General features: G+C 28.9%; 5 protein-coding genes across 7 annotated transcripts in view; 2 read left to right on the top strand and 3 right to left on the bottom strand.

Annotated features, from left to right (window-relative positions):
- Window positions 1-1,373: 1,373 nt before the first annotated feature.
- On the bottom strand, window positions 1,374-10,699 carry Src42A (Tyrosine-protein kinase Src42A). The gene is made up of 6 exons (XM_035866941.2): window positions 10,035-10,699; window positions 8,659-8,780; window positions 8,409-8,572; window positions 2,600-2,927; window positions 2,138-2,476; window positions 1,374-2,049 (listed from the first exon to the last, which is right to left on the bottom strand). The coding sequence occupies exons 1-6, from the start codon at window positions 10,391-10,393 to the stop codon at window positions 1,841-1,843; spliced, it is 1,521 nt and encodes a 506-aa protein (XP_035722834.1). The 5' UTR covers window positions 10,394-10,699; the 3' UTR covers window positions 1,374-1,840.
- Window positions 10,700-10,853: 154 nt separating this feature from the next.
- On the bottom strand, window positions 10,854-16,489 carry fwe (calcium channel flower). 2 transcript variants are annotated; one of them, XM_035866944.2, is made up of 6 exons: window positions 16,328-16,489; window positions 16,121-16,241; window positions 15,695-15,902; window positions 15,436-15,543; window positions 14,665-14,827; window positions 13,875-14,012 (listed from the first exon to the last, which is right to left on the bottom strand). In XM_035866944.2, exons 1-5 carry the CDS (start codon window positions 16,328-16,330, stop codon window positions 14,701-14,703), a joined length of 567 nt encoding a protein of 188 aa, XP_035722837.1. In that variant the 5' UTR covers window positions 16,331-16,489; the 3' UTR covers window positions 13,875-14,012; window positions 14,665-14,700. The 2 variants fall into 2 exon arrangements, with proteins under 2 accessions (XP_035722836.1, XP_035722837.1); XM_035866943.2 differs by lacking the exon at window positions 14,665-14,827 and having other exon boundaries at window positions 10,854-14,012.
- A 277-nt stretch (window positions 16,490-16,766) lies between these two features.
- On the top strand, window positions 16,767-18,984 carry Usp14 (ubiquitin specific protease 14). Its single transcript, XM_035866940.2, has 6 exons — window positions 16,767-16,952; window positions 17,073-17,251; window positions 17,322-17,786; window positions 17,883-18,152; window positions 18,246-18,537; window positions 18,622-18,984. The coding sequence occupies exons 1-6, from the start codon at window positions 16,835-16,837 to the stop codon at window positions 18,900-18,902; spliced, it is 1,605 nt and encodes a 534-aa protein (XP_035722833.1). The 5' UTR covers window positions 16,767-16,834; the 3' UTR covers window positions 18,903-18,984.
- Window positions 18,985-19,642: 658 nt separating this feature from the next.
- LOC118441909 (uncharacterized) lies at window positions 19,643-22,812 on the top strand. Its single transcript, XM_035866942.2, has 5 exons — window positions 19,643-20,004; window positions 20,151-20,665; window positions 20,781-20,978; window positions 21,281-21,419; window positions 21,510-22,812. The coding sequence occupies exons 1-5, from the start codon at window positions 19,749-19,751 to the stop codon at window positions 21,623-21,625; spliced, it is 1,224 nt and encodes a 407-aa protein (XP_035722835.1). The 5' UTR covers window positions 19,643-19,748; the 3' UTR covers window positions 21,626-22,812.
- A 3,231-nt stretch (window positions 22,813-26,043) lies between these two features.
- LOC118441856 (disintegrin and metalloproteinase domain-containing protein 10) overlaps window positions 26,044-27,186 on the bottom strand; it is a 37,087-nt gene continuing 35,944 nt past the window's right edge. For both annotated transcript variants that reach the window (XM_085657440.1, XM_085657439.1), the window contains one exon: window positions 26,044-27,126. In XM_085657440.1, coding sequence (XP_085513566.1) covers window positions 26,209-27,126 — 918 coding nt within the window. In that variant the 3' untranslated portion in view covers window positions 26,044-26,208. The remainder of the gene's footprint in view (window positions 27,127-27,186) is intronic.

Genomic DNA, 27,186 nt, shown 5'->3' with positions numbered 1-27,186 from the left:
GAGGAAGTGAAGAAATGTATATAATGAAGGAAGACAAAATGTTAAAATAGAGAGATCTTATGTGAAAATTGTAGTAAAACGACTAATAAAACCGTAAAATTACAATATATATAAAAATGTGTGTATATATAAAAATGAAAAATACTTCAGAATGTTATTGAATATATAACGAACGATTAAATATCTAGCTGTGTCAGCACGAATATGCAAATAAGAAGAGTTTGTGAACGAACGTTAACGCTCTCTAATTATTTTGGAAATCTATATGGTTAACCCTTCACTTTTTGCAAAAGGTACATCCATCAATAATTATTGTTCATGCATCAACAGTATACATAATTCTAGCTTATTGACATTCAAGGTAAATTCTTGTAAACTTTCATATGGTCGATCTTAGAAGACGACTAACTTGTTATTTGTTTTTTATTTTGAACACTTAAAAACAGGTTTTGTTGTTGTTGTTTGTTATTATTGTTTCATTTATCTTTTTTTTTAAGATTATTTGCATTGTCTTAAAATACTTAGTATGTGAGTGTGTATGTGTGTGTGTGTGTATTTTTCACACCTGATATATACGAATTATGACAAAAAGTGGATACACACCAATTAATGTAGAGACACAAAAAGAACTTTTCGTTAGGTTATCGTCAGCTGTTTTGGACGGACCAGTTGCAACCGTTCTAAATTTTCAAAATTCGTAATAATAAAATTCTTTTTATATACATTTTCACTCAAATTAAAATCTGTGTGTAGAAGAATTAATCTAATTCGTTATAGTATAAGAAGAAGAAGCAGAAGAAGAAAAAAAGAAGAAGAAGAAGAAGGAATGATCTTTAATGGACTGTGGTCCGTCATATATGAAATTTGCAATTAGAAGCACGAGGCGTCATTCATTATATGAATGATACATAATGTTCGTATCAATTATATTTGAACGGTACCTCGTGCTTCAATAGTACTTTAATAATTCTTTCATAGGCCATCCTTTCGTCAAAATTTGATAAAAAATTCATTCGTTCATCATGTAAAAACTGCCAAATTATTTGACAGAGATTTGTCTTTTCATAATACTTTTAACGGAAAAAATATCACCTATTTTAAATGTATCTTCCCAAGTAATTAATATTTTTTTTATGACGATGATGACGACGATGACGACACGATGATGTAATATATAATAATATTAATATTAATAATAATATTAATAATAATAATAATAATAATAATAATAATAATAATAATAATAATAATAATCGTTGATCGCTACACATGGTCGTGTCAAAGGCAGTTAATATCTACACTTATACGCGTTTTCTTAATGTTAATATCTAAAATAATATATATATATATATATATATATATATATATATATATATGTATATATGTATATATAATACGTAACATGTATTTCTGTTTCTAAAAATTATCGAAGTGCCAATATCATTGTAAAATTACGAATTGGCGAATTGACAAACTCGTTATATCATTTTATGGCAGCCTGAATGCATAAATGAAAAAGAAATAATTAATTGTACTACTAGCAAAATAAATGATATCATTTATCTTTAATGTGCGTGTGTGTATATATATATATATATATATAAAAAAAAACAAAAAAAATAAAACAAAACATAAAAAGACCCCTAATATTCTATTATAAAGTGTACTATATTCTCAAATATCACAAGCATTCATATCTCGAATGAATACTCATCATAACTCTGGACTTTTCGTCTATCGACGATAAAGTACTATTGAAGCACGAGGCATCGTTCAACGTACGAATGATACGACGATCGTGCAAAGCCAACTGAAAATTACAAATGTCTTCTTCGGTTTCTCAATACGCAGATGCTTCCTTATATTCTGATCCCTCCATTGTGAAGAAATCTTCCAATTTCCATTGAAGAGTTTCGAACGTCGGCCTCTTCATAGGATCTTTGTTCCAACATTCTAACATAATATCATATAGTGCCGTTGGACATCCAGGTGGACATGGCATTCTATATCCATGTTCTACCTGGTTTAATACTTCTGCATTCGTCATACCTATAAAAAATAATAACGATAATCAACCTTGTATGTCCTTCGAATAAATGTTTAAATATTATTGTAATATATAAACATATTACAATACCTGGATATGGTATTCTTCCAAAAGTAACAAGTTCAGTAAGAAGAATACCAAACGACCATACATCAGACTTAATACTGAATTTACTGTAATTAGCAGCTTCAGGAGCAGTCCATTTAATTGGAAATCGTGCCCCTATACGGGCTTCGTATTCGTCCTCTTTGATAAGTCGGGCTAAACCGAAATCTGCTATCTTAACGACATTACCATCCGCTACTAAAACATTTCTCGCTGCCAAATCTCTATGAATATAATTCTGTGATTCTAGATACGCCATACCAGTGGCTATTTGTGCAGCCATATCAATTAATTGCTGTAATTTCAAAGCTCTTCCTCTTACTCCTATTAAGAAAATAAGTTTATCAATTAATCTATGCCTTAAATTATTACATAATATTACAACAAATATATATATATATATATATATATATATATATATATATATATATATATTCAAGAGATTACCTTGCAAGTATTCTAATAAACTGCCATGCCTCATCAATTCTGTGATAATATAAATTGGTTCTTCCATTGTGCAAACAGCGTAGAGCTGAATTAACTTGGCATGTCTAAGTTTTTTCATAATTTGTGCCTCTGCCAAAAAGTCCTTCGGATCCATGGTGCCTGGTTTAAGAGTTTTGATAGCTACTGGTGTTGTGTTATTCCATTGCCCTTCCCATACTTCTCCGAATTGACCCTGTCCCAATTTCCGTAAAAACTTAAGGGATGAACGATCTATCTCCCATTGGTCTCGTGTACGATGACTAAGGCCTTCCGTTACAGGTTTCTCAACCTATAAACACACCAGATACGGGCCAGTCAATGGCTAACATATTCTAAAGCCATTCTAAACAAAAATGCATCCTTTTTGTATTAATACCAAAGCTTTCTATGAATAATCTTCGATAGTTCTTCACTGGCAGAATAAAAAATGTTTGTGTTAGAACGAGTATAAATACTCTGACAGTTAAAAAAAAAAAAAAGAAAGGAAGAAAGAAAAAAATCTCAGAGTATTCGGTTTGCATTTTATAAGCAATATATATCCCATAAAGACCTACATAAAAGACCTTTAATAATGTGGCTAAAGCTATAAACAACTATGCGCTAAATGCAGAATCTATTGCATGGAATGAAAACTTGCTAAAGGTTTAAGGGGACTACCTAATTATATGTATATATATGTATATATGTATATATGTATATATATGTATATATATGTATATATGTATATATATGTATGTTAATGTATGTTAATGTATATATATGTATATATATGTATATATATGTATATATATGTATATATATGTATGTGCTTCTATTTTGCAGGTTAGAAGAAAACCTTATGAACTTAAGGAAACAACAAGAATATATTATGTGCTATCAGCTCCTTCCTGAGTGTTCTAAACTGTTAAAGAAAAAATAACACGACATACTCATAAATTATAAAGAGGCCTTGAAGTATACCTAATACTATTACAAAATTTAACGATTTGATCAAATTATATAATGTAGATAATGTCGACTAAATTGTTCACATTATTGTCTTGTAATTGTATGTAACTCATTATATGTCGATTAAATGAGTTTCGAATGATCGTAAAAGTTCATACAATGCAATAGCAAAAAACGCGAATATACAAAGCGAGTGAGAGAGGGGAGAGAGAAAAAGAGAGAGAGAGAGAGAGAGAGAGAGAGAGAGAGAGAGAGAGAGAGAGAGAGAGAGAGAGAGAGAGAGAGAGAGAGAGAGAGAGAGAGAGAGAGAGAGAGAGAGAGAAGCAGATCTCAAAGCAAAATCACCTATATTATTTATGTGCTCTCATTAATTTTAATATATATATATATATATATATATATATATATTAATATGTATAATGTACATGTATGTATATATGTATGTATTTTCTATATCGAAATAATTAACAGATCGTGTTATATAATGTTTTGCATCTAATAACGACGAATATGTATATTACGATATCGATCAAAATTAGAACAATATTTTTCAGGATAATATATTCAAATTTTTCATATCATCCTTAAACGAATTAGATTACTTACATTGCAGTTACGAGGAGCCAACGTTGTATGCAGGAATGAATATATCACTGAGCATCTTTGTAATTGTTAATAAATAAATAAATAAATAAATATGTGTATGTGTATAAATACATAAAAATTGTCAATATATATAAATATATAAAAAAATGTATTGTACGAATTTGATAAATAATAATTTTACGATAAAATTAATCCGATAAGATTGATAACAAAAAGAATTAATAAATTGTTAGTAAAATTCCAATCAATACGATTGGTTCTAAACGGTTGCGTGCGTGCATGTGTGCATGAATTTGTTTAACAAATGATGTTCGAATCAGACGTTAAATAAAGTTATTGAAACTCTTCGTAAACAGGGTAGATACTCGTATTTCGAATAATTTAAATGGTCTGTAAAAACCTCAACGTTAAATGCACCGTCGCTAGCGACATGATAACGTAGCATTTTAAAAGTCTGTATGCATTCGTATATATTTTATAGCGAGAAAGAATTGACAAACACGTTCTCTGAAAGAAAAAAAAAAAAAGAGAAGACAATTTTACTCCTCACTATTTGTGCAAATACGCAAATAATAGAAATAAAATTTTATTCATACTTATTGCGACGTATTCGAATTTTACTTCGTATGCTATCAATCCAATATCCCATTAAAAAAATTATCCTATGTATGTATTACATAACATACACACGTTCTCTTTATTTGAAAGACAATAAACATATTGAAAATAATAGAGTATGAATTTACTCGTCAATTATTTATACTATTTATCGATTATTCATGTCCTATCGTAAATAGGTTTCTCGTATTTTGTTTTTCTTCTTTTTTTTCTTTATATATATATATATATAGATGTATCTTACATATAAGCAAATGAGTTATATATATTTCGTTTTAAAATATTTTTAGATTTTTACTTTGAATTATTACAAAATTATTTTTGTAAAATGACAAATAAAAATATTAAGTATATTTATTCTTATAAAATAATTCTTTTATGTAATTTGAAAATATTAATAATAGCACGTTAAAAAATATTTCTTTTAATATTTCAAATGACTTAGACCACTTTCGTAATCATTGACACATAATGTTATCCATTATTTTTTTCTCTGATATACTTTATTTGAAAATTTTATCATATTTTTATATTATAATTATTCAACAATATACGTGAGAAGAACGAAAAAGGGAGATAGAGATAAATTGTTATGTATTGAGGTCATATATTGGAAGAATGCATTGCAATTTAATGCTTAGGAAGATATATAAATTGCACCATACTAAACATGCCTGAGAATTTTCAATGAACCTATTTAATCTTGTTAAAAAGATGATCACAGATCAAGAACGATAAATATATCAATTGAACACGATTATATATAGACTTTGTTAAAGATTTATGCTTGCTTATCTATTTACATATATATGTAACAAAATTGGATTTGTGAGTTTTAATTTAGCTTATCAGATAGATCTTTCTTATTTATAAAAGTTAATTAATCATTTGCTTTAATATCAAAACAACAATGTTAAACATTTTTGTTTGCAAGCTAACAGTATGTTTACACGTGTAAAAAAAATTAGACGAACTTTGTATCAAAATATTTCCATTAGAGGAAGTAGGAAGTAAAAAATTAATGTTTCTGAATAAATATGAACAAAAAATGGTCAGTCCCCTTAATAAAAAAAAATATAATATAATGATAATGCAACAACATATAAATGAAAAGAAATCTTTGCTACTATATATGAAGCAAATAAGGCAAATACTGAAATTATCTAATTACATGCGAAGTGACGTTCGATTTAATAGGATTATATAATCTACTAGTTATTCCCACATATGTATGATGCTAAATATATATAATGTATATGAAATATGATATCAGGAACATATACATACAATCCACTTCCATAGCACACACATTTTTATTTATGATGTGTATATGTATATATATATATATATATTTTTTTTTCTTTAGGAAGTAATCAGTACCTGTGTTATTGTAACATATTCAAATTTTCTTACAAAATATACTTAGAAATGTATAACTATAATAATTTAGGAACAGTGCATAAGAGTCAATGGATTAAAAATCCAGCCTTATAAAAAATTGATGAATTTAAATCACTATGCAGAGTCTCTCAGCTACATATAAAAAAATATATCTTTTAATTATAATACATTTTTATATTAATTGTAGTCTTTCATAAGTGATATTCTTATTCATTTGTGATAATATATTAAATGTAATGGACAGTCGTGTAGTATACAGACAGAGTAAAATGTCACTGAGATACCCTGCATTTGGTAAATATTTTATGCACACAAATATCACTGGTAATTCTTTAAATTGTCTCAACTTATGAAACAGTGCTATGTAAATAGCGCCTAAGCGCATTCTGTGTCCCTGTATGTGCGTGTATACAACAACTATGTAAAAAGCTATGATGTACAATAAAGTACATAAAGAATCATGAAAAGAATTAAGTTTCCAGCCGAATGCTTATAATCTAATGCCTTTGGAACATAATTCCGTATAGAACAGGCTTGTGCTGTACGTGTAGAGAAAATGATTCAAAGTAATTGCATTAAGAAGAAAAAATGACATGTTATGTTATATTGGGACATTCAATTTACCAAGAAAATCCAGCAGGAAGTAGGGCAAGCAATAACAGAGAAACAAACACAATTCTATTCAAATATCGAACTTTGTGGAAACATTTTTATGAAACTATGTTGTTCTCAAACCTCGATTTCCTTATAACTGTAATATATCTAAAATGTTATTATATAACTAAATATCTTACATAGATTTTTTATCATCCTGAGTAATGTATAATATCATTACGTAGACGTAAGAGAAATTTTGTTTAAAATAAGCGTCTTCGTAAAAATTTATATGTTAAAATAAATGTCATGTAAAAAAAAAAAAAAAAAAAAAAATAAATGAATCTGTGGATTTAATACTAGTAGTAGTTCTGAACTCTTAAAATCGAAGAAGTATTTTATATTGTGATGCCTCGATTATTGGAATAACGAAATAGGAATTTGTAAAACATTAAATAAACAAAAATAGATTGGATTAATTTGCTTATTGATGATCGAGGTTCTGTTCTAATATTTTTTACATGCACTTTTTATTGGATTGCCCTAAATAGTCTGTAGGAATAGATAACTCTTTTAATAGTAAAATATAATTTAAAATTAAAATATTTTTGTGCTATATGCATAAAGCCAGTCTACTCAGTACTGGTTCGAGAGGTTCGAAAGGTGGACAAATGTATAAATACGATATCATTTATTCTTATTAATTGATAGATCTATAATTCTGTAAGCTATAACAAATTTCCCTCTTTTTGAAAATATTAAATTGCACATGTATGCATTTTTTAACATTTTTAAGATATGAAATCTTCTACAAAGTTTACTTTGTATCACACACACAATAACACCATGTATATAAAATAAGGATTGATGTCTTGTATCACTGTAAAAAGCATGCAATAAGGAATTTTTTGGCTTGCTGATATAATAGTGTATGCATGATGCAAAGCCATGTATGAAACAGCCACAGCATTCTAATAACATGAAATTTTTTATCCTTTGATTAATATTTTATGTTCTTCATAGAACATCAATAAAGAGATACGAGCATTTGGATATAGGACTGACAATGCTCCTCTCGAACTGGATTACAAATTGAGCAGACTGGCTTTAAAGCAAATTCAACTGGAGTTTAGACAGTATACCAAAAATTTACAATATGATCAATCTACACAACACACGCATTAATTTGTAAGCAAAATCGTTTGCTTCACCATTTGCAATTATTCTAAAAAAGCACAAAATTACCAATATTATAACCACATTTTTAAAAATAAAACATGCTCTAATATTTACTTTTTCACTTTAATAAATTACAAAATTGTATTTGCATTCCATATGAAGAAATTTCTACAAAAGTAGTTTCTTTTTATTCAAAATCTAATATAACAAACTTCTCTTATAGAAATCTGTTTGTAGAAATCTCTTAAATATTTTTCATTTTATTAGAAGGTGCATTTAACCAATAAAGAAAATTTTTTAGTACGATTTTTAATGCCGTGAGAAACACCTCTTTTTTGACATGCAACAAGCTGTCTAAACTCCGTTTAAATAAAATAAAATCTTTCACATGATTCATCCAAATTTGATTTTTGTTTCTGCTTACCTGCACACACGGTTTACAGAGATTTACACACAATCCATCAGCATCTTTACTGTAGTGTTCAACAAGATCTTGAAGATTCCTAAATGTGGTCCGCCTAGCAATGAAAAAGCCTCCTTCATCTAATTGTCGTATGCGGTAATGCTTGACAGTATCTCCATCACGTACTATAAATATAATTTATATTAACTCAATTTGATGGAAGTTAAAAAGTGAAGGAATTCTCTTAAATATCATTAGCGCTATATATTACCTGAAAGAGAATAATCATTGTGACGGCTTTCAGAATCTCTAATCAAAAATGCTCCATGATCATTTTCTGGTAATAATAATTTCTTTTCTGCCTCAATTCGTTTTATCTTCCTAAAGTACCACCTAAAAATCATATTTAAAAAATACCATATTATAAAAAAAAAATATATATATATCACAATGCATGAAAAATATATGAGAAATATAATTATAATAAAAATATAAAAACCATAATGAAATTAGTTTATCGGATTACATTAATACAATTATACGCGTGTTTTTATGAAAAATAGTAATAATAATACAGAATCATCGTATCTATGTGTCATAAGCATGAGCATTATTCATTGAATATAGATAGGTAGTAATCAAGTATAGATAATATTTATCATTGTATACATATTTAATAAAAATTATATTCATAGCCATTTAATCTTCCACTATAAATATAATATTATTTTAATTATAATAATATTATAGAATTTATAATATAAAAATAATATTATTTAATCATAAAATAAAAATAAAAACAAACATGTGTGACAGTCTTTCTAGAGTACTTCCAAGAACAACAAATACTTGTAACTTGATTTCTAAAGAAATACTTATTTTTCTGTAGTATCCTACTCCATCATTTTATCTTCTTATCTTTTATCATTTCCAATTGTTATGGATTTTCAAACATTACAAATTTAATAAACAAGTAATAAATAATGCAAAAAGTAATGGTAATCTCTCTTTACAGTTTAAAAATGTTGATATAAAATAATCCGCGATGGAATTGTTAGTAAATTATATAAATATATATATATATATATATACATATATATATATATATAAAATTCTGTACACCTAAAAACATAGAGGGAAAAAAAGGAAAGGAAGTAGTGCTTATCTTCACTGATTAACAGACAGAGGTGCTCAACCAAACTATTAAGGCTGAGAGAGCCAAGAGAAATACTGTTGGTGAAAGCAAGGTCATATTAGCTGGCTATTATACAGAGAGAAATTCAATAGGTGAAAATGTAACAAAGAAAATACAGTACTATTTACGGGCAATGCAACGATCCACGTTTATACTACATTTCATTGTATCAGTGTGTTATTAAATTTGAATATTATGAAAGATGCCAATCACACTATCCATTCCAATACATAACTGTAAAACATTTTGTGAGTTGCATTTTAAAGAGTATAAATCGAATGGAATGGAAGTAACTTATTCATACTTCCTAAGATCGTGCGAGCCAATCCGACAACGGTATCGAACGATCGTTTGTAAAGAAGAATCGTGGAGATATATGTCGATCAAAAAAAAAAAACGTTTATAATTCTTAATTCGAAAAGAAAAACAAATGAAAGTTTTTTATTACTTACGGTTCAGCTTCTATCGATTTTAACTTAGCAACATAATTGCTAGGTATATAGCCTTCTTTTCTAGTCCGTTTACTTCTGGCTAGCCACCAATCTCCTTGAGTATCGTTGAGTATTTCCAAATGTTCACCCTTCCTAAAGCTGAGATCCTCGTCTGTACGAGCATCGTAATCGTAAAGCGCTACGAATATCTTAGCACTTGGCACATTAGCATCTGGAATTTGTGGGACCGGCCTTATAGGATCCGGAGGTGGTGTTGGCACTGGACTAGTCGGCGATACCACAGCATCTATGTTGGGATTGCCTATCCTATCAGAGTTGTCTTTATCCGGATCCCTGCTACTGCTGAAACAGTTCCCCATGTTTTTCCTCTTCGTTACCTCTTAACTTCTTTAGAATAATAAATTTCACTGTTGTTTCTTCTCTTTTACGATCTACAACACTTCATTACTCGAGCTTAGCTTAGACGTTTTTCACGTCTGATTTTCGTACATTAATATTTTTGCATTATATATGGTAATGCGAACAAGGAAAACTAGATTTTTCGCGAGACACCGACGGACGGGCGAAAACACTCATGGTGAAGGTGCCCAACGGAATGTAACTTTCGTACGAGCTCGTGCTCGCACCCGAACTTATCCGAACGGTTAATGGCCTCGGCTAAATGTCGTAGAACAGAGGGCGTATTCCACTTAAAAAACGTCAATGAGTACTAACATACGATTGGACAATACAAATTCTTAACTATGAACGCGGGAAAATCAAAATTGTTTATATACAATAAAAATATTTTTTGTATTTTACGAAATATATTCGGAGAAGTTTTTATGCGGATAAATTTTTATTTATAGTGTTTGATCAAAAATACATCTTTAATGCCATGATTCTGATATCGTTAACCATCAATATTTAATGCTTAATATCCAAACGAGTTATTTTATTATATTACACCTGTGATGGACATTCATACAATACAACAAATTTCGATTGCTTTCTTAAGAATACATATAAACATATTATTTTTATTGTTTACATTCATGACGTGTGTTATTTTAAATTATTACAAAATAATTATGTAACACACGCACAATTTTATCATTCAAGATTATTCCATTTAATTTATACATCGTAATAGATTTATTTATGATATGCAATGATATTGAATTATATATTTATGACGTTAAATTGTTCTTTTCATTTTTTATCTTTTTTTTTTTTTTCTTGAAAAATAAGTTGAATCGAAAGTTCGTACGTCTCTGTGTTACACAAAAGATCAATAAAAATAATATGTTTTTTATATTTTATACATTATTATTTTTTAACTATATATATATATTTACCATAACCATTAAATATATCTAGTTAAAACAGTAAAATTGAATTATTTTCCATTCGTTAACCTTTGCATCAAATGCTTAAATTTCAGATTCACAATCTTAGGATTACAATTATTTTTAAGATTGACAAAGTATTGTATATATAATATATAATACAGTGTGTTTGTATGTGTGTTTGTATGTGTGTCTATATATATATATATATAGTGCAAAAAATAAATGTTCATTTTTCTTTTTATTTGTATTTTTCAAATAATAATATTTTTCATACTCGAAATTTGTTACAATAAATCAAAAATTGAAATCATTTAAATGAAATTATACCAACTCCAAAAAGTCTAATTATATCTCATAATGTATATAAATAAAAATAGCGCATATTTCATTTTATATCTATTAATTACATAACTATCTAATATCTGCCATACATCGAAATACTTTATTCCTTAAATGTTTAAATTCAACGATTAATTTGTGTGGCAGATTCATCCAGCACATAACTTTCCTATATTAACACATACATATTTGTTCTATATTCAGCTATCTTATGATTTAATTTCACCCCTATTACCAATCTGTTTTAAAAACAATAAATTATATATTTTATTATTAAATGATAAAAAGAAAATATGAAATATTAAAGACTCATAATTAAGTATATCATTAAATAAAATAATAAAATAATTAAATAGCCTTTATCGTCAACTTTTGTGAATTCCATACATTCTCTGTTTAGATTAGTGAATGTTTTCTATATTATAATATATTTTGCGTATGTGTATAGACATGAATCATATTGTACCACGAATGGTGATGTTTTATTACAGCAGTTAATGTTCTTGACATAATACCAATGATGCTCAAAAGTTTGTAGAATCTTTTAAATGTATTGACCTGATATTACCATAAATGTATAAATTGGGAGACATATTTAATTTTTAAACAAATCACAATGATAATCCAACAAAATGAATAATGTATCTATTCTTATGTATTTATCATTAGGATTTTTTATGATAGATCTGTTAATCACAATACAATGAGTACTTCACTATAATTAATAAATTAGATGATAATGAATAATTTTTAGTCTTTTATCTTGAATGAATGAATGAAATTTTTTGCAAGGAATGTAGGAAGAAAATGAGTTGGAATAATGCTGCAGTTAAAAATAATATTTTTAACCAAATATTATTAGTCTAATGAAATGCTATACTGTTGTTAATAAAATTATAGAAAAGATAAGATAATGAAGAAAAGGATTTGCACGTTGGCACATTTGATATTAGATACAACAGTTATAAATAGTAGAACATAATGTTCCAAATGTGATACTTATTAATAGTACAGGAATATGTTAAGAAACCCTTAATTATAGCTTCCTATTCACACTTACACAAAAAGTGTGACAGTAGACCAGTCTATCGAATTGTATCACAAAATAAGTCAAACAAATCAGTAACAGATTGAATAACATAAGTATATAATAATTAAACTTAAATAACAAATGAAGTGTCAATAATTATCCTAATATCGTCTTGTTACTTCAGGCTTTTCATATAGGAAGAATATAAACATGAAAACTAATGGAAGAAAGATGTGTAAATTCATTTCTATATACAATACAGTCGTCATTTATACACTTGATTATAACGATAATAAACCATAAAATTAATATTAATGACTCATTCAATTGTAAAAGCTAATGCTTCTTATACTAAAATGATATAAGAAACCTTTCAAAATCATGTAATTATATTTAATTATTGAGACTATTAGCAAGTAAATATATTCTTTAAACTCAATCATACTCATGTATTATATTTATCATATGAAAAATATGTGTGTAAATCATATTTTTTATAGATAATATATATACTATGCCACTGTTCTTGACAATTTTTAATTCTGTTTGTTTGTTATTTTTTTCTTTCTTTTCAAATAAAATAACTTCTGGTAAATAAGTGTCACAGAAAGATGCAATGATGAAAATGCAGCTGGCACTTTGTAAAGCTGTAAAGAACATTAGCATAATGTAGACTTAATAATATATTCAATTTCTATATATCAGTTGTAATTAACAATACAGACCTTGTATATTGATTATCTAATCCTAAATTTCTTGATACTAAATAAAGCAGGTTTGAAAAAGATAGGCCAACATAATGTTTATAAGTAACCTGAGGTGTACTACAGATATACAAAAATGCAAAACGATTTAATGCTGACATAACTATAATATGCAAATCAGAAGAATATAAGACTAATACTAAACCGTTTTGCATCCTTGATTATATGTAGGTACAAATGGCTTATATCAGGCATTGTTGGTCACATTTAAAATAAAATTAACTGCCTATTTAAACATCAAAATTTCAATAAGACATCAGCATTAGTGCAATGGGTATCATAATTTATGATAGATGTTCATAGCCCTAACAATTATTTGACCAGGTCATTACAACACACCACCATTCACGCGAAATATCGAATTGTTTTGCCAATGTATGTTAAATGTCAAACATTACTATCAGGTTTACTACTATATCCCATTGGTTGAGCATTTTCAACGAGCGTTGATTGCATACTTGATGAAGGAGCTTGTGTTTCCATTGCTGTTGATCTCATTTCTCCCCATGGTGCCCTGAAATATATCATTTTTCTTAAAATAAACGTAATTATTTATTATATTATATTTTTTAATAGGATATTTCCTGCATTATATATCCTCAGAATATCGAATATTTATAATTATACATGCTTTATTAAATGTTGCTATAATGCTTGTATCTAAGTAGATATTTCTTTTTATTAGATATAGCTGTAATAAATGAATTGCTTAATGCACTTTATATAAATAAGCATGAATGCCATTACATAATCCTCAAAATAAAATATAAAGAACCAGAAGATAAAAATAAAAATACCTTTAACATATAATCCTTGATATGCAAATATTAATTAATTTTTTGTGATTTTTATCCTTGTTTAATAAATAAAATAATACCTAATAGCTGCATAATAAATATAATGTAAAAATACATTGAAAATGTAATGATTGAATATTAGTTTATGATGATGAATCATATGCTAGTTATCAAATTCAATTGCATAAAATAGAAAGGTTACGTAAGCAGCATATAAACAAATTAGCAAACAAGACAAGCACGAATTCTTCACTATGAGACATATAGAATTAGCTAATGATGTACAACTTGTATGCTACAAGCTGCCATATTTACGAATGCGATGAGGCTATTCACATAGGGATAACATTGAATTTTATATATTATTGCCTGGTTAGTGAAGTGGTACAATGAATATCTGATGTTTTATGTAGGCCTCCAGACATCAGGATCCTCCATGAGTGTGGTATGGTGATCTGTAGTAGGAGGTACTGTACCCTGTGGGGAGCCCACACCCGACGACGTCATTCCTGTCGGGTCGGGCCTGGTTCCTCTGTTATTGTGTCAGTTCATTAGTAAAAATATTGACACACGTTCTTTCAATTTGTATATATATAAATACATATATATAAATACATATATATAAATACATATATATATATATATATATATATATATATATATATCTTTCATTATTTTCAATATTTAAAAGCATTAAAATACGTTCACAAAAATGCTCTACATAATTTTTAGTCCCCAATATAATTTTAAACTTTGTATGAGTTATCCTGATTTTAAACATACATTTACAAAAACCAAAGCAATAATTTCAATGAGCGCAGGTAAAACCAACACAGTGATAAAAATCCATCCATAAGCAAATTATATGTGCATTGTTTGACGCATGAATATCCCAAACTTTCTTTCCCATTATTGAAAGCAAATACAAATGACAATGAAAAAGATACACAAGAAATTATAATAACTTTGAAATTCACAAAATCTGAACCTTTTGTATCATTTGTTTTGTTACTTTGATGTCAATTATCGTATACTCGATTATATATTATTTTACAAAATTTGTGTATAAATATGATATAATTATGGTGCCTATGTAATTTATAAAATAATACTTAATAATGCTTAATAATCTTTACTTACTTTCTTCCAACTGACATTAATCCATATATAATACCAGTCGCGAAAATAAATCCGCTACCAAGTATGCTTTCTATTTTTGGACAAAGGAAGACAGGTGGCAATGCTAATCTAAAATAATAAAAAATACACGACGGTATTATCTGAAATTCTAAAATTGTTATCAATGAAATATTATTGTAAACAATAATTAAGAGTTAAAAATTTATATATATATATATATATATATATATATATATATATGTATATATATAACGCTTACAAACAATAAGCTGCTGCTCTATTCCAATAAGGTTTGCTCTCCACCATATCGCTTAAGTTTTGGACAAAATCGATGAACATACAACAACAAGGTGCTTCAATCATCAGAACTATAAAACCAGCTAACATCTGCCATATACCGCTAAGAAAACAGATTATCGAAGCAAATAAAATCGATGCACAATTCCAAACTCCCAGAAAGATTGCGACTGTAACAAATATAAATGTGATTGTATCGTGGATACTCATACTAATATAAAAATAATATATAATATTCTATTTGGAACAACCTAAAAATGTATATCTCTTTCATAAAAAAATAATTACTTGCAATAAGTGAAATTGATATACATAATATAAAATCAAGCTATATTAGAATATACGAATGAAGCATTATAAAGGACAAAAAAAATATATAAAAACTAACTGAAACCGCCTACAGTGCCGAGCCCTCGCGCAGCATACTTCATCCACCAGGGAACATCGTCCTTAGCGACAGGATCCTGGCCAGGCCTTTGCATTATCGATGCAATTTTTTCACCGAACGACTACGAATGAAACGAATGGTATTAACGGGAAACGTAATTAACATAATTATGACCCATTAAAGAATCTTCAGATTACAGAAAATTACCATTTTTATTGTACTAGGTCCACTTCTTTCGTCAACTGACAGCACTGACAATGCCGCTGAACTCTGTTGATGTAGAGAAAATCGACCCGTGAGATACTTCTCTATATCACTATGTGTGTACGTGTGTGTGCTCTATCTTATCCACGATTCAAGTAGAGCAGTAAGATAGGAGTGTGACTTTACTTTTTACGAAGTATCTAAAATTAACAGAGCAAGATAAAAAAAATAGAGAATGAATATTGTAATGGATATGATTAATTCAATGAGATAAAATCTAAACGATTTTATCGAATATAATCTTCTTTATGAATATATATTTATAATAATAACAAGTTCGAAACAAATGTATGATAGGATAGTTGAACGGAAATCGTTCCAATTGCATTCAATTACTTGCGGCGCTGAAACGAGCAGAACGCTTAGATGAGCATGTGTGAGCCTACGTGAACTAGTGTGAGCTCGTGTGAGCGGTCGGCTGTCCGTATACACCTTGACTTTGCGTTTCCTATGCACTCTTGTAATTTCCTCTCAAGAAACAGTGTAAACATTAAAAACATTATTGCATATAATTTATTACCAGTCGAAATTCACGCGCACAAATTTGTAAATATGCCACAATACACAGGTAAAATATATTTGATATTGAAATATTTATTAAGATCTAACCTCATTATACATGCAACACTTTATTCTTTGTCAAATTTATGACGGTCATCGTTATATTTTGATTACATTTTAATTACAGTTAAAGTCAAATGGGGTAAAGAACTTTACCCTAACGTAGAAGTTAATACGGATGAAGAACCAATGTTATTTAAAGCCCAACTCTATGCACTGACAGGAGTACAACCAGAGAGACAAAAAGTTATGGTAAAGGGAATAACACTGAAAGATGATGATTGGGGCAACATTGGTTTGAAAGATGTAAGGAAAATGTGTTATTCGTTAATTTATTCATATCTTTTATATAGTCATTTATATTTTGTAACAATAGGGCGTTACTGTATTAATGATGGGTTCTAAAGAGGAGGATGTACCTACAGAACCAAAAGAAAAACCTTTGTTCTTGGAAGATATGAATGAATCCGAATTGGCTACAGCATTAGATTTGCCAGCTGGTCTGGCTAATCTTGGAAATACTTGTTATCTTAATGCAACCGTACAATGTCTTAAAATTGTACCAGAGTTAAGGGAAGCTTTAAAAAATTATTCCGGTACTTTAGCAACCATGGGTAATTCCTCTCTTGCGCCTGCACAAAATATAACGGCAGCTCTAAGAGATCTTTACGAAAATATGGATAGAGGATCACCCTTTCCGCCTGTTATTCTTTTACAAATGATGCATTTAGCTTTTCCAAGATTTGCTGAAAAATTTGAACACGGCGTTTTCCAACAACAAGATGCTAACGAATGTTGGACTGAACTCATCAGAATGCTTCAGCAAAAGCTACCTGCAAAGGTTTTTTTAGATAAGAAATATTTTTTTCTATCAATTCTCTTTTCAATAAAATTTATGTCGAAATGAATTTACTACTGATAATAAATTTACGAAAAGGTAAATTCGGATGCAGTGGAGGATGATTCCCAGTCTTATAAGCCTGGATCATTGATAGAACAATACTTTGGAGGAACATTTGATACAGAATTGAAATGTATAGAATCGGAAGATGAACCACCTACTAAAGGAAAGGAAGAATTTTTACAATTGAGTTGCTTTATTTCAACGGATGTCAAATATATGCATTCTGGCCTTAGAAGTAAAATGCAAGAGCAAATTACAAAAATGTCTGCAACTCTTGGGAGAGATGCATTGTATACTAAAACGGTAAAATATATTTTATACAATAAAGTATCATTATGTATGAATGTTTTTTTTTTATATCTTGATAAACATTAAGTAATTTTTCTATATTTTCAGTCAAAAATTAATAGGTTACCGGCATATTTAACTATCCAATTTGTTCGTTTCTTTTATAAAGAAAAAGAAGCCATTAATGCAAAAATTTTAAAAGATGTTAAATTCCCATTGGAATTCGATGCTTTTGAGTTATGTAGTAGCGAACTACAAACCAAACTTACACCTATGCGTGAAAAATTTAAAGAATATGAAGATAACTTGGTAGAAGAAGCTGCTAAATTGAAAGACAAAAAAGATAAAGGCGATGAAAAGTCGAAAAAAATGAAAGATGAACCATTTTGGTTTCCAAATGGTAAGTTACAACAAACATATAAATTGTTTGTAATAGTTATTAAGCTTTACATTAAAAATATTAATATTTATTTAACGTTTATAGATTTAGGATCCAATAATAGCGGTTATTATACGCTCCAAGCAGTTTTAACTCATAGGGGTCGATCAAGTAGTAGTGGTCATTATGTAGCATGGGTTCATCAAAAGAACGATACATGGTTGAAATGTGACGATGATATTGTTAGTATTGTTAGTAGTGAAGAAGTATTAAAGCTTAGTGGCGGTGGTGATTGGCATTGTGCGTATGTTCTTCTATATGGTCCACGAGTTCTAAAAGTACCTGAGACTGAGACAAAGATATGTGATGCTTCACCTACGGAATAAGTAGCAGTCTATAAATAATTTCTTTGGACGTAATTTCCAAAAAAAAAAAAAAAAAAAAAAAAAAAAAAATAAAAAAAGACAAGAGCCCATCAACCGATATCCACAGGGAATAGTGGATTTTGTACGCTGATTTAATTATCTTAAATATATGCTGCCGTGCTATGTAAATTATTCATGATATATGCAAAAAGTAATTGCAGCATTTGTTTTAAATAAAATATAAAATTACAGGGACGAAACTGCTATATGATCATCTCAAAATATAAGTCCGTATAATCATGACGTTTATAAATGCATTTTTTCTTCTTCTTTTTTTTTTTTAATTCTTTCCTTTTTAAGATCTACAACTACGACTTGTTACTTTATAAGCTAATCGAAAAGCAATTATTTACTGTAAAACGTTACTGTGTTCTTTTACGATGTTAAATTGAATGATCCGAATTTATATTTTATTGAAAATTATTACGGATCGATATACTTTTACAAACTGCTCTATAAAATTATAATGAAATAAAGCTTTCACGAAAATAATATATTATCGTATTTTACTTTTTTTTTTTTCATTTCGCGAATAAAATACTTAATAATAATAATATGAATTATTTATTCAACTTGTTACCGCCAATTCAAATTTAAAAGTCATCTATATATTATCACGTTGTGATATATGTCACGTGACCTTGGATCGATACGTGTAATAGACCAATAAGAATATGTCTCCTTTTAATACATAAATTCGTGCGCAATCGTGAAGCGTGAAATAACCTATATTAAAATTACGGAAAATTATAAATTATTTAATAAAAGAAAAAAAATAAAATTAAGTGAATAATATCAGGATAGAAAATGCAGGTACGAGAGAACTTAGAGATTTTAGAGAGTAAGAAAATGATGAAGGATGCACGTGAAGACGAGATAGAATTGGAACGGGAAAGGATCATGAAGAAAGGCGATATCGTACGATCCATACGACGTTTAGATCTAAACCGTTTAGAAATCGAAGAAAAGGAAAAACTCGTTTCTTCTCAAAAAGCTCGAGATTTACGAAATCGACAAATCGAAAGATCTTATAAATTAGCTCAGGAATTGGCACGTCTTAAAAGTAAAATTTTCATAATAGTTTTTAATCACGTTTAATGAATAATAAATAATCTCATTAATTGTCTATCGATAATATCGATGTATTTATCGAAGTCGAATGCTCGATTCAAATGATGGCGCCAATTTGACTTGATTTGAAAATTGCAGATGAAGAAGCGCGAGAATTGCGTGATTTGAAATGTAAGAAAAAATTATTCAGATCTCCTACGGCTTGTTCTTTCGTTGATTTACAATCACGATTGTTGGAAGAGAAGATTAAAAAAGATTCGCAATCTATCGATATCATTCGACAATGGTACTTCGACGACACATTGGATAAAATGCAATTGGCAAAATTGGAAGAAAATAAACTACTTTATCGTGCCGATTTGCAAAATCAAATTATTGAAAAACGTCGTATATTGCGAGAATTTGATGAGGAGAGGCAACGTGAACGTAAGATAATCGAACAAATGATCGACGTTATTCACGAAGAGGATATTCGTGCTGAGGAACGTAAGAAAGAAATTCAAACGTGTTTGCAAGCTGAAAAAGAAGCTACTTTTGAGGCAAAAAAAGTATGGAAGGACATACAAAAGGCTACGATTAATGAGGAAAATAAAAAAATTGCTGAGATCATTGTTGAGAAAGAAATTGAACATAAAAGACAAATGGAGAAAAAAGTAAACTCATCGTTAGTCACCGAAGAAAAAAAAGAAAAAACATGATTTTCTCGTATTGAAATAAAAAGGATTTTGTTTCTTTTTCTTTTTTTTCTTTTCTTTTTTCTTTGTATAGAAAGACATTAGTGCAATGAGAGAAGCGACGACAGAAAAAATTGCGAGGAAGATGTTGGACGATGAGATTAAGATGAAGGAAAAAGAAGCCATTTGCAATGAATTATATTTGGAAAAAAAGAAAACCAAGGAAGCTGAAGAATCTTTAAGATTAGCTTTGGAAAAGCGATTACGCGCTAAAAAAATCTTGGACGAAATGGCAAGATAAACGTTTTCTTTTTTTTTTCATTTTAACCAAATATTTACAACAGTGATGTCCAATCTTGTTGGTTGTCCGAGTCACATTGAGTGAAGTGGCAAATTCTCTTGGGTCGCTAATAAATTACAAACAATAAAATAAAAGATAAACAAAACAAAAACGAAATATATATAGTAAATAAGAAATCTTTTTTCTTTCTTTTTTTTTTCTAGTCACCATAAAACCGGATTGGTTCATTACTGCTGCTTTTTACACTTTTTAAGAATATTTAATTAAAAATTTTCTTACCGTTCACATATTAGGTACAATATAGAATTGCCGCAACTGAGAAAAAGATGAAGGAACAATATATGGAGATAAATTTTACACATAATCTTTACGAGAAACAATTAAAACTCGATGAGGAAGCTAAACAAAAGCTAGAGGAGAAACGACGAAAGAGTATAAATAAATTCTAACGATTCAAAAAAAATATCTTCTCGTCATTACTATCAATAATTATTATATCGAGATTATTCATTTTCATTTCAGATAATCAATATGGTGAAGATTTGAGGAAAATTATAATAAATAATAAAGTTGAATATGCAATGAAATTATTGAAGAAACAAAAAGATATTCAGGACGAATGTGCAGAAAAGTCATAAACATTAATTGTAAGAAAATCTGGATTAAACGAAGATCTATATTTATTTTGGGAATTTAATAAAAATATCCGATATTTCGCCCATTATTTATTAATACATAGGTATATATATACACGTCGCACGGAAAGGCGTCACCTTTACGGCTTTTGTTATTTGTACAAAGTCCGTGTAAAAATACAGCAGCCCAATCTTATATAGATTAATAGTATTCGATAGATTATAAACGAAAGCGGTCTTGCCTCGTTTACTCTTTATCGTCATCGTCATCGTCATCGTCATCGTCATGGTCGTCGTTGTCGTCATCATCGTCGTTCGTTCTTTAACGAAATCGTATCTAATCGAAGAAAATTATTATATTATTTTATTTTTATTTTTTTCCTTAGTTATACGAGTTATAACGATCCTATTACCAAAAAAACAAAAAACAAAGAGATAAAAAAATAAGAGAATCAAAGAGAAAAGAAAAAAAAAACGACACGAGGAAGACCGCTCGAACGTTTCGAATGATTGATTCCTAAAAATTACGAAAGTGTGATTTTTCATCGATTAATTTCATTTCTTTCTTTCTTTCTTTCTTTCTTTTCTTTTAGTGTCACAATTAGAGAAAAAAAAATCAATCAATTTCTCGATTAATATAATACACTGTATACGAAAGTGTTTTTAATTACGACGAACTAAATCGAGAAGACGAGACAAAAAAAAAATTAATAAAGAAATTTCTTCGTCGTTTTATAATCAAAAACTTATATCTTTTTTCTTTCTTTCTTTCTTTTTTTTTTTTTTTTTTTTTTTCGTTTACAGAGGCGTCCTCCACTAATAACGATATGCCACGAGATAGTAAATCTACGACGACTGTGTTACTACGTGAAATTTCAACACATTTATAAAGTCTCTGGGCCTAATTATTTCTACTAAATTCACCGATTATTACAATAATAATACGCTCGGCCCCCTATCGGCGTATCTCTAACAACACACGCAAAATTCAACGAATAAAGCGAATTTATACGGGGTCACGTTCGTATTTATCTTTCACGTGAAATATCACGAAACGATCCATCACAACTTTGACTTCCCTGTTTTTTATTTATTTCTTTATTTTTTTTTTTTTTTATTTTTCTTTTCAATTTTTCTCATTCAGTAAGAAAATTTAATTCTTCTTACTAATCCTCTCTTTTCCATTTTGCCCCAACTCTTTCCGCTGCTCACTTTCTCATTCATTCTTCTTTTTATTTTCTTTTACAAGAACGTCTTTAAGACGATTTCTTAGTATATTCTTATTCCTATTATTATTATTATTATTATTATTATTATTATTATTATTATTATTATTATTATTATTATTATTATTATTATTATTATTATTATTATTATTATTATTATTATTATTATTATTATTATTATTATTATTATTATTATTATTATTATTATTATTATTATTATTATTATTATTATTATTATTATTATTATTATTATTATTTATTATTATTTATTATTATTTATTATTATTTATTATTATTTATTATTATTTATTATTTATTAATGGTCACTTTTTTGATCGACGCGCAAGTTAGGCACAACAAGCGGATCCTTAAAAGTGAACGGGAGTATGATACGTTTTTTTTTTCATCTTCTCTTCTTCATTTTTATTTTATTTTATTTTATTTTATTTTTTTGCGTTACTGGCCCTCCTATCGGAGAAATTCCTAACTGTAAAAAACGACTTAGCACGGATTGGTCTTAAAAGTAAAATCACATATCCTCGCGGATTAAATGAGTGCTCCTGTGTAATTAGTGTATGTGTGTATGTTCATGCATTTGTGTGTATGTGTATGTGCAGCACTGGTCATGTAAAAGTAAAATCACATTTTTTTTTACGCTTTATGTATGTATGCATGTATGTACGTATATATGTATGTACAAAGTAGCCCGCATCTGTGTCACACTTAATGAGCAATCTCTCTTTCTCTCTCTCTCTCTCTCTCTCTCTCTCTCTCTCTCTCTCTCTCTCTCTCTCTCTCTCTCTCTCATTCTCTCTCACTTTCTTATTTTTACTTTAGCGATTACAATAGGATATATAAGCATTATACAGAATGATCCAAAAATTCTTACGTGACACTAAAAATCAATTATTCCCTTTCAAGATTAGGATTGTAGTTAGATTGATAGATTAACAAGCTGTACTTGCAGTTTTACAATTTGACCAAAAAAAAAGAAAAAAGAATTTGTTCTTTAAAGTCTCTCGAAAAAGAGTAATTGATTTTTAATATCATCAAAGGAACATTAGATCTATTCTATATATCCTCTCGATCACTCTAAACGAGACATTCTCTTATAAACCCGTATGCACGTGCGTACGTGCGTGCGTGTGTGCATGTGTGTGTGTATGTATATGTAGGTATGTATGTCTTCTTTTTTTCTTCCCCTATATATGTATAAAGTAACGATCGCGCACAAATTGCGGCACAATTTATGTGCTTTTCTCGAATAACGAAAACAAAAAAAAAATTAGTTAAATGAAATGAATTACAGTTAAAACGTCAGTAAACTTAAGTATTAACAAACATTCGATATTCGTTCTTCCTCAATATAAATTAAGTTTCTCGTAAATCATCCTCCTCCGATGAAATATTTGAAAGCACACGAAATACATATACATATAAGTAATATAATTAAAGCAAAATTATTATTCTTTTTTTTTTTACTTTTAATAATCATTATTAGCACCCTAATAAAATACGGTAATATATGTCGGTGAGAACGAATGATATCATATTTGATTGTAAATTTTTTTCTAGCTAATAAGTTTTAACTTCAATACATCTGAGATATATATATATATATATATATATATATATATACATATATATATATAAGGTATATATATATATATATATATATATATATATATACCTTGTGTGTGTTTTTATAAAAATGGAAGTCACTGGACTGAATAAAACAAGTTTGCTAAACATAGATATAGTTTATAGAATAATATATATATCTCGATATGTAAAAGCAATGATCGTCCCAAATTTCCTATATACCTTTCACTTACTCGGTATAAAAAAAAAGAAAAAAAAAAAAAAAGAAAAAAAGTTCGATACGAAACTTAGACCGAGCAAACATAAAAAAGGTTTATCTCGAATTTTGAGACAATCTGACAATTGGAACGAGGACGAGCAAATCATCATCATCATCATCGGCGCAAAGCTATTGTTCGAAGTTATCAGATATTTCGCTGATTAATAGGAACCATTAGGAAAACTCCATCGAAACAACTACTTAGGCAGTTTGAGGATAGTTCGATAGAAAATCGATAGAAAATGCTTTCGAATAGGAAACAGTCTTGGACAGTCACAGTCGCTGTTTAAAAAAAAAAAAAAAAAAAAATAAAAAAAAAGAAAAAAAAGAAGGAAAAGAAATTACGAGCAAAAAAGAAATAAAGAAAAAAAAAAAGATAAAAAAAGAATTATTATTATTATTATTATCATTATTATAATAATTCCCCTATTTTTTTCTTCTTTTAATCATGACAATCGCGATAGTTTATCGGTAGTATCGAAAAGTGTTTACGTTATCGACGATATAAAAAAGAATACGTAGCAAATTACACCTCATTTTCATTTCTTTTTTCTTTTCATTTTTTTTTTATTTTTTTTTTTTTTTTTTTTTTTTAAGAGGATGGGTTTATCTTTTGTCTTTATAGGCAACGCTTCATTTCATATATAAACGAATATTATATAATGGAGAGATTTACATATGCTCTCTCTCTCTCTCTCTCGCTCGCTCTCTCTCTCTCTCTCGCTCTCTCTCTCTCTCTCTCTCTCTCTTTCTTTTCCTGAAATACAAACTGCAAATAAACGAACACTCTGGCATAGTTTTACAACTTCTCCTCTTCTTTTTTGCTTCTTTGTTTTTGTTTATAACTTTTTTTTCCTTTCTTCTTCTTCTTTATTTTCTCTTTTCTTAATCATTCAACTCCATCGATATATATTTCTTCTAGTCTTTTTAAAGGTAGATTTGGCCCCTTTTTATGAAAGAAGAAATCTTTTTTTCTTGGCTTGGTGTTTAATACTGATAATGAAATTAAACACCAGTATGTATGTAAATAGATAGTAAGTAAATAAGTAATAGGATCGCTAAATTTTCTAAAAAAAAAAAAAGAAGAAAAAAATATAAAGAATGAACAAATAAAAAAAATAAAAAAAAAAAAAAAAGAATTTTCGCATTTCTTTCACCCACGTTCACATTATTATATAAATCTTGTTATACACTTTTAACACGTCCCTTAAATATCCATTTAATGGACACCCACACTCGATTGTTTTTTCTCAACTTAAACCTAACTCGGAAGACAAGGGGAGAGAAAAGAAATAGAAAAGAAAAAAAAAAACAAAAAGAAAAAGAATAAAAAAGAAAGTGTAGGTAGCATATCTCGTGCTATCTGGTTTTTTACTTATTGATGAAGATATTGAAGAAGAAAATGAGAAATTTTCTTTTGCTAAGTAATGGAGGAGAGTGATGAGTGGGTAGGTGGACGCAAGTAATTTTTAGAGATAAATTATTATCGATTTTTGGGGTCACGTGTCCGAGAATAGAAATTCGCTTTCAGAGAGCAGAACCTCTAAATCTGAAGGTACCGTATGTAGATCCGAATTAGCAGGCTCTGGCAAATCTCCACTATCGTTTCCTATTCCTGTAGGGGCTATCTGTCTGGCTCTACCGATTCTAACTCTGTCTCTTCTCTTAGTTTTAAGTAACACACCGGTTCTCGGCAATTTCGTGGATCTCGTGAGATTATTGTGTGCCGAAGTTGGCGCCGGCGGTGGCACTTGAGCCACTTTATCAGCCTTACGTAATTTCACGCTAAACTTGAAGGGTGGCTTATAGACAACTTGAAGTCTCGCTCGTTCCTTCCTCGCTAAAGTACCTGGCGAACTTTTGACCTCTCTCGAGTCCAGAGTTCTTCTTGGAACACCGGTTTGCCTTGATTGAGCCAATCTTGTTGCACTAGTAACGTTACCACCACCGGCCGTCAATCCTACAGGCGTCGATTTGCTTTTTGGTAAACCACTGGACGTTCTTGTACTCTCTAATCTACACTGAGACGAAGCTAATAACCAAGATCGTACTTTGTTCTTGGGATCGGCATTCGGTTCGGCTTCTTTTTCCGCTTGTATTGCAGAATAATCAATGACTTCCTTTCTATGTTGCTTCTTCCGTTTACGTTTATCTAACTCTGAATTACCGGGTACATTGTTACATAAATTTTGCTTCTCCCTCGAGTTTGAAGTCTTCTTACGTTTGTTATCTTGCATTACAGCCGCCGCTGTTGCTGCTGCTGCTGCTGCCGCCGTCCCTGCTGCTGCAGTAGTGGTAGTAACGGTAGCAGACGTTGCATTTGACGTTTCCGTTGGTCGTTTCCGTTGGGCAACTTCCTCGGTAGGCACTGTCGAGGATCTCCGGTTCGACATTTGTTTCTTTTTCTTTAAAATATCCTTTTTTTTTGTTCCAACAAACAAATATCGTCACGAATCAAATTCATATCAGAGATAAGA

This window comes from Vespa mandarinia, chromosome 5, assembly GCF_050613455.1.
Source record: "Vespa mandarinia isolate Hongniang chromosome 5, ASM5061345v1, whole genome shotgun sequence".
In the NCBI taxonomy this organism is placed as follows: Eukaryota; Metazoa; Arthropoda; class Insecta; order Hymenoptera; family Vespidae; genus Vespa; species Vespa mandarinia.
Note: the sequence above shows the minus strand (reverse complement) of the source record. Positions and strands in the feature narration are given on the sequence as shown.

Excerpts from the sequence above, each read along its gene's own strand:
- LOC118441909 (XM_035866942.2), top strand. The coding sequence starts at position 19,749 with ATGCAGGTACGAGAGAACTTAGAGATTTTAGAGAGTAAGAAAATGATG. Across the intron at positions 20,005-20,150 it reads GGAATTGGCACGTCTTAAAA|ATGAAGAAGCGCGAGAATTG; the intron begins GTAAAATTTTCA and ends TGAAAATTGCAG. Across the intron at positions 21,420-21,509 it reads AGAGGAGAAACGACGAAAGA|ATAATCAATATGGTGAAGAT; the intron begins GTATAAATAAAT and ends TTTTCATTTCAG.
- Src42A (XM_035866941.2), bottom strand. The coding sequence starts at position 10,393 with ATGGGGAACTGTTTCAGCAGTAGCAGGGATCCGGATAAAGACAACTCT. Across the intron at positions 2,928-8,408 it reads TCTGTAAACCGTGTGTGCAG|GTTGAGAAACCTGTAACGGA; the intron begins GTAAGCAGAAAC and ends GTGTGTTTATAG. Across the intron at positions 2,050-2,137 it reads TGGAAGAATACCATATCCAG|GTATGACGAATGCAGAAGTA; the intron begins GTATTGTAATAT and ends TATTTTTTATAG.
- fwe (XM_035866943.2), bottom strand. Across the intron at positions 15,544-15,694 it reads AGAGCAGCAGCTTATTGTTT|ATTAGCATTGCCACCTGTCT; the intron begins GTAAGCGTTATA and ends TTATTATTTTAG. Across the intron at positions 14,013-15,435 it reads TTAATGTCAGTTGGAAGAAA|GGCACCATGGGGAGAAATGA; the intron begins GTAAGTAAAGAT and ends GATATATTTCAG.
- Usp14 (XM_035866940.2), top strand. The coding sequence starts at position 16,835 with ATGCACTCTTGTAATTTCCTCTCAAGAAACAGTGTAAACATTAAAAAC. Across the intron at positions 17,787-17,882 it reads AGCAAAAGCTACCTGCAAAG|GTAAATTCGGATGCAGTGGA; the intron begins GTTTTTTTAGAT and ends ATTTACGAAAAG. Across the intron at positions 18,153-18,245 it reads ATGCATTGTATACTAAAACG|TCAAAAATTAATAGGTTACC; the intron begins GTAAAATATATT and ends CTATATTTTCAG.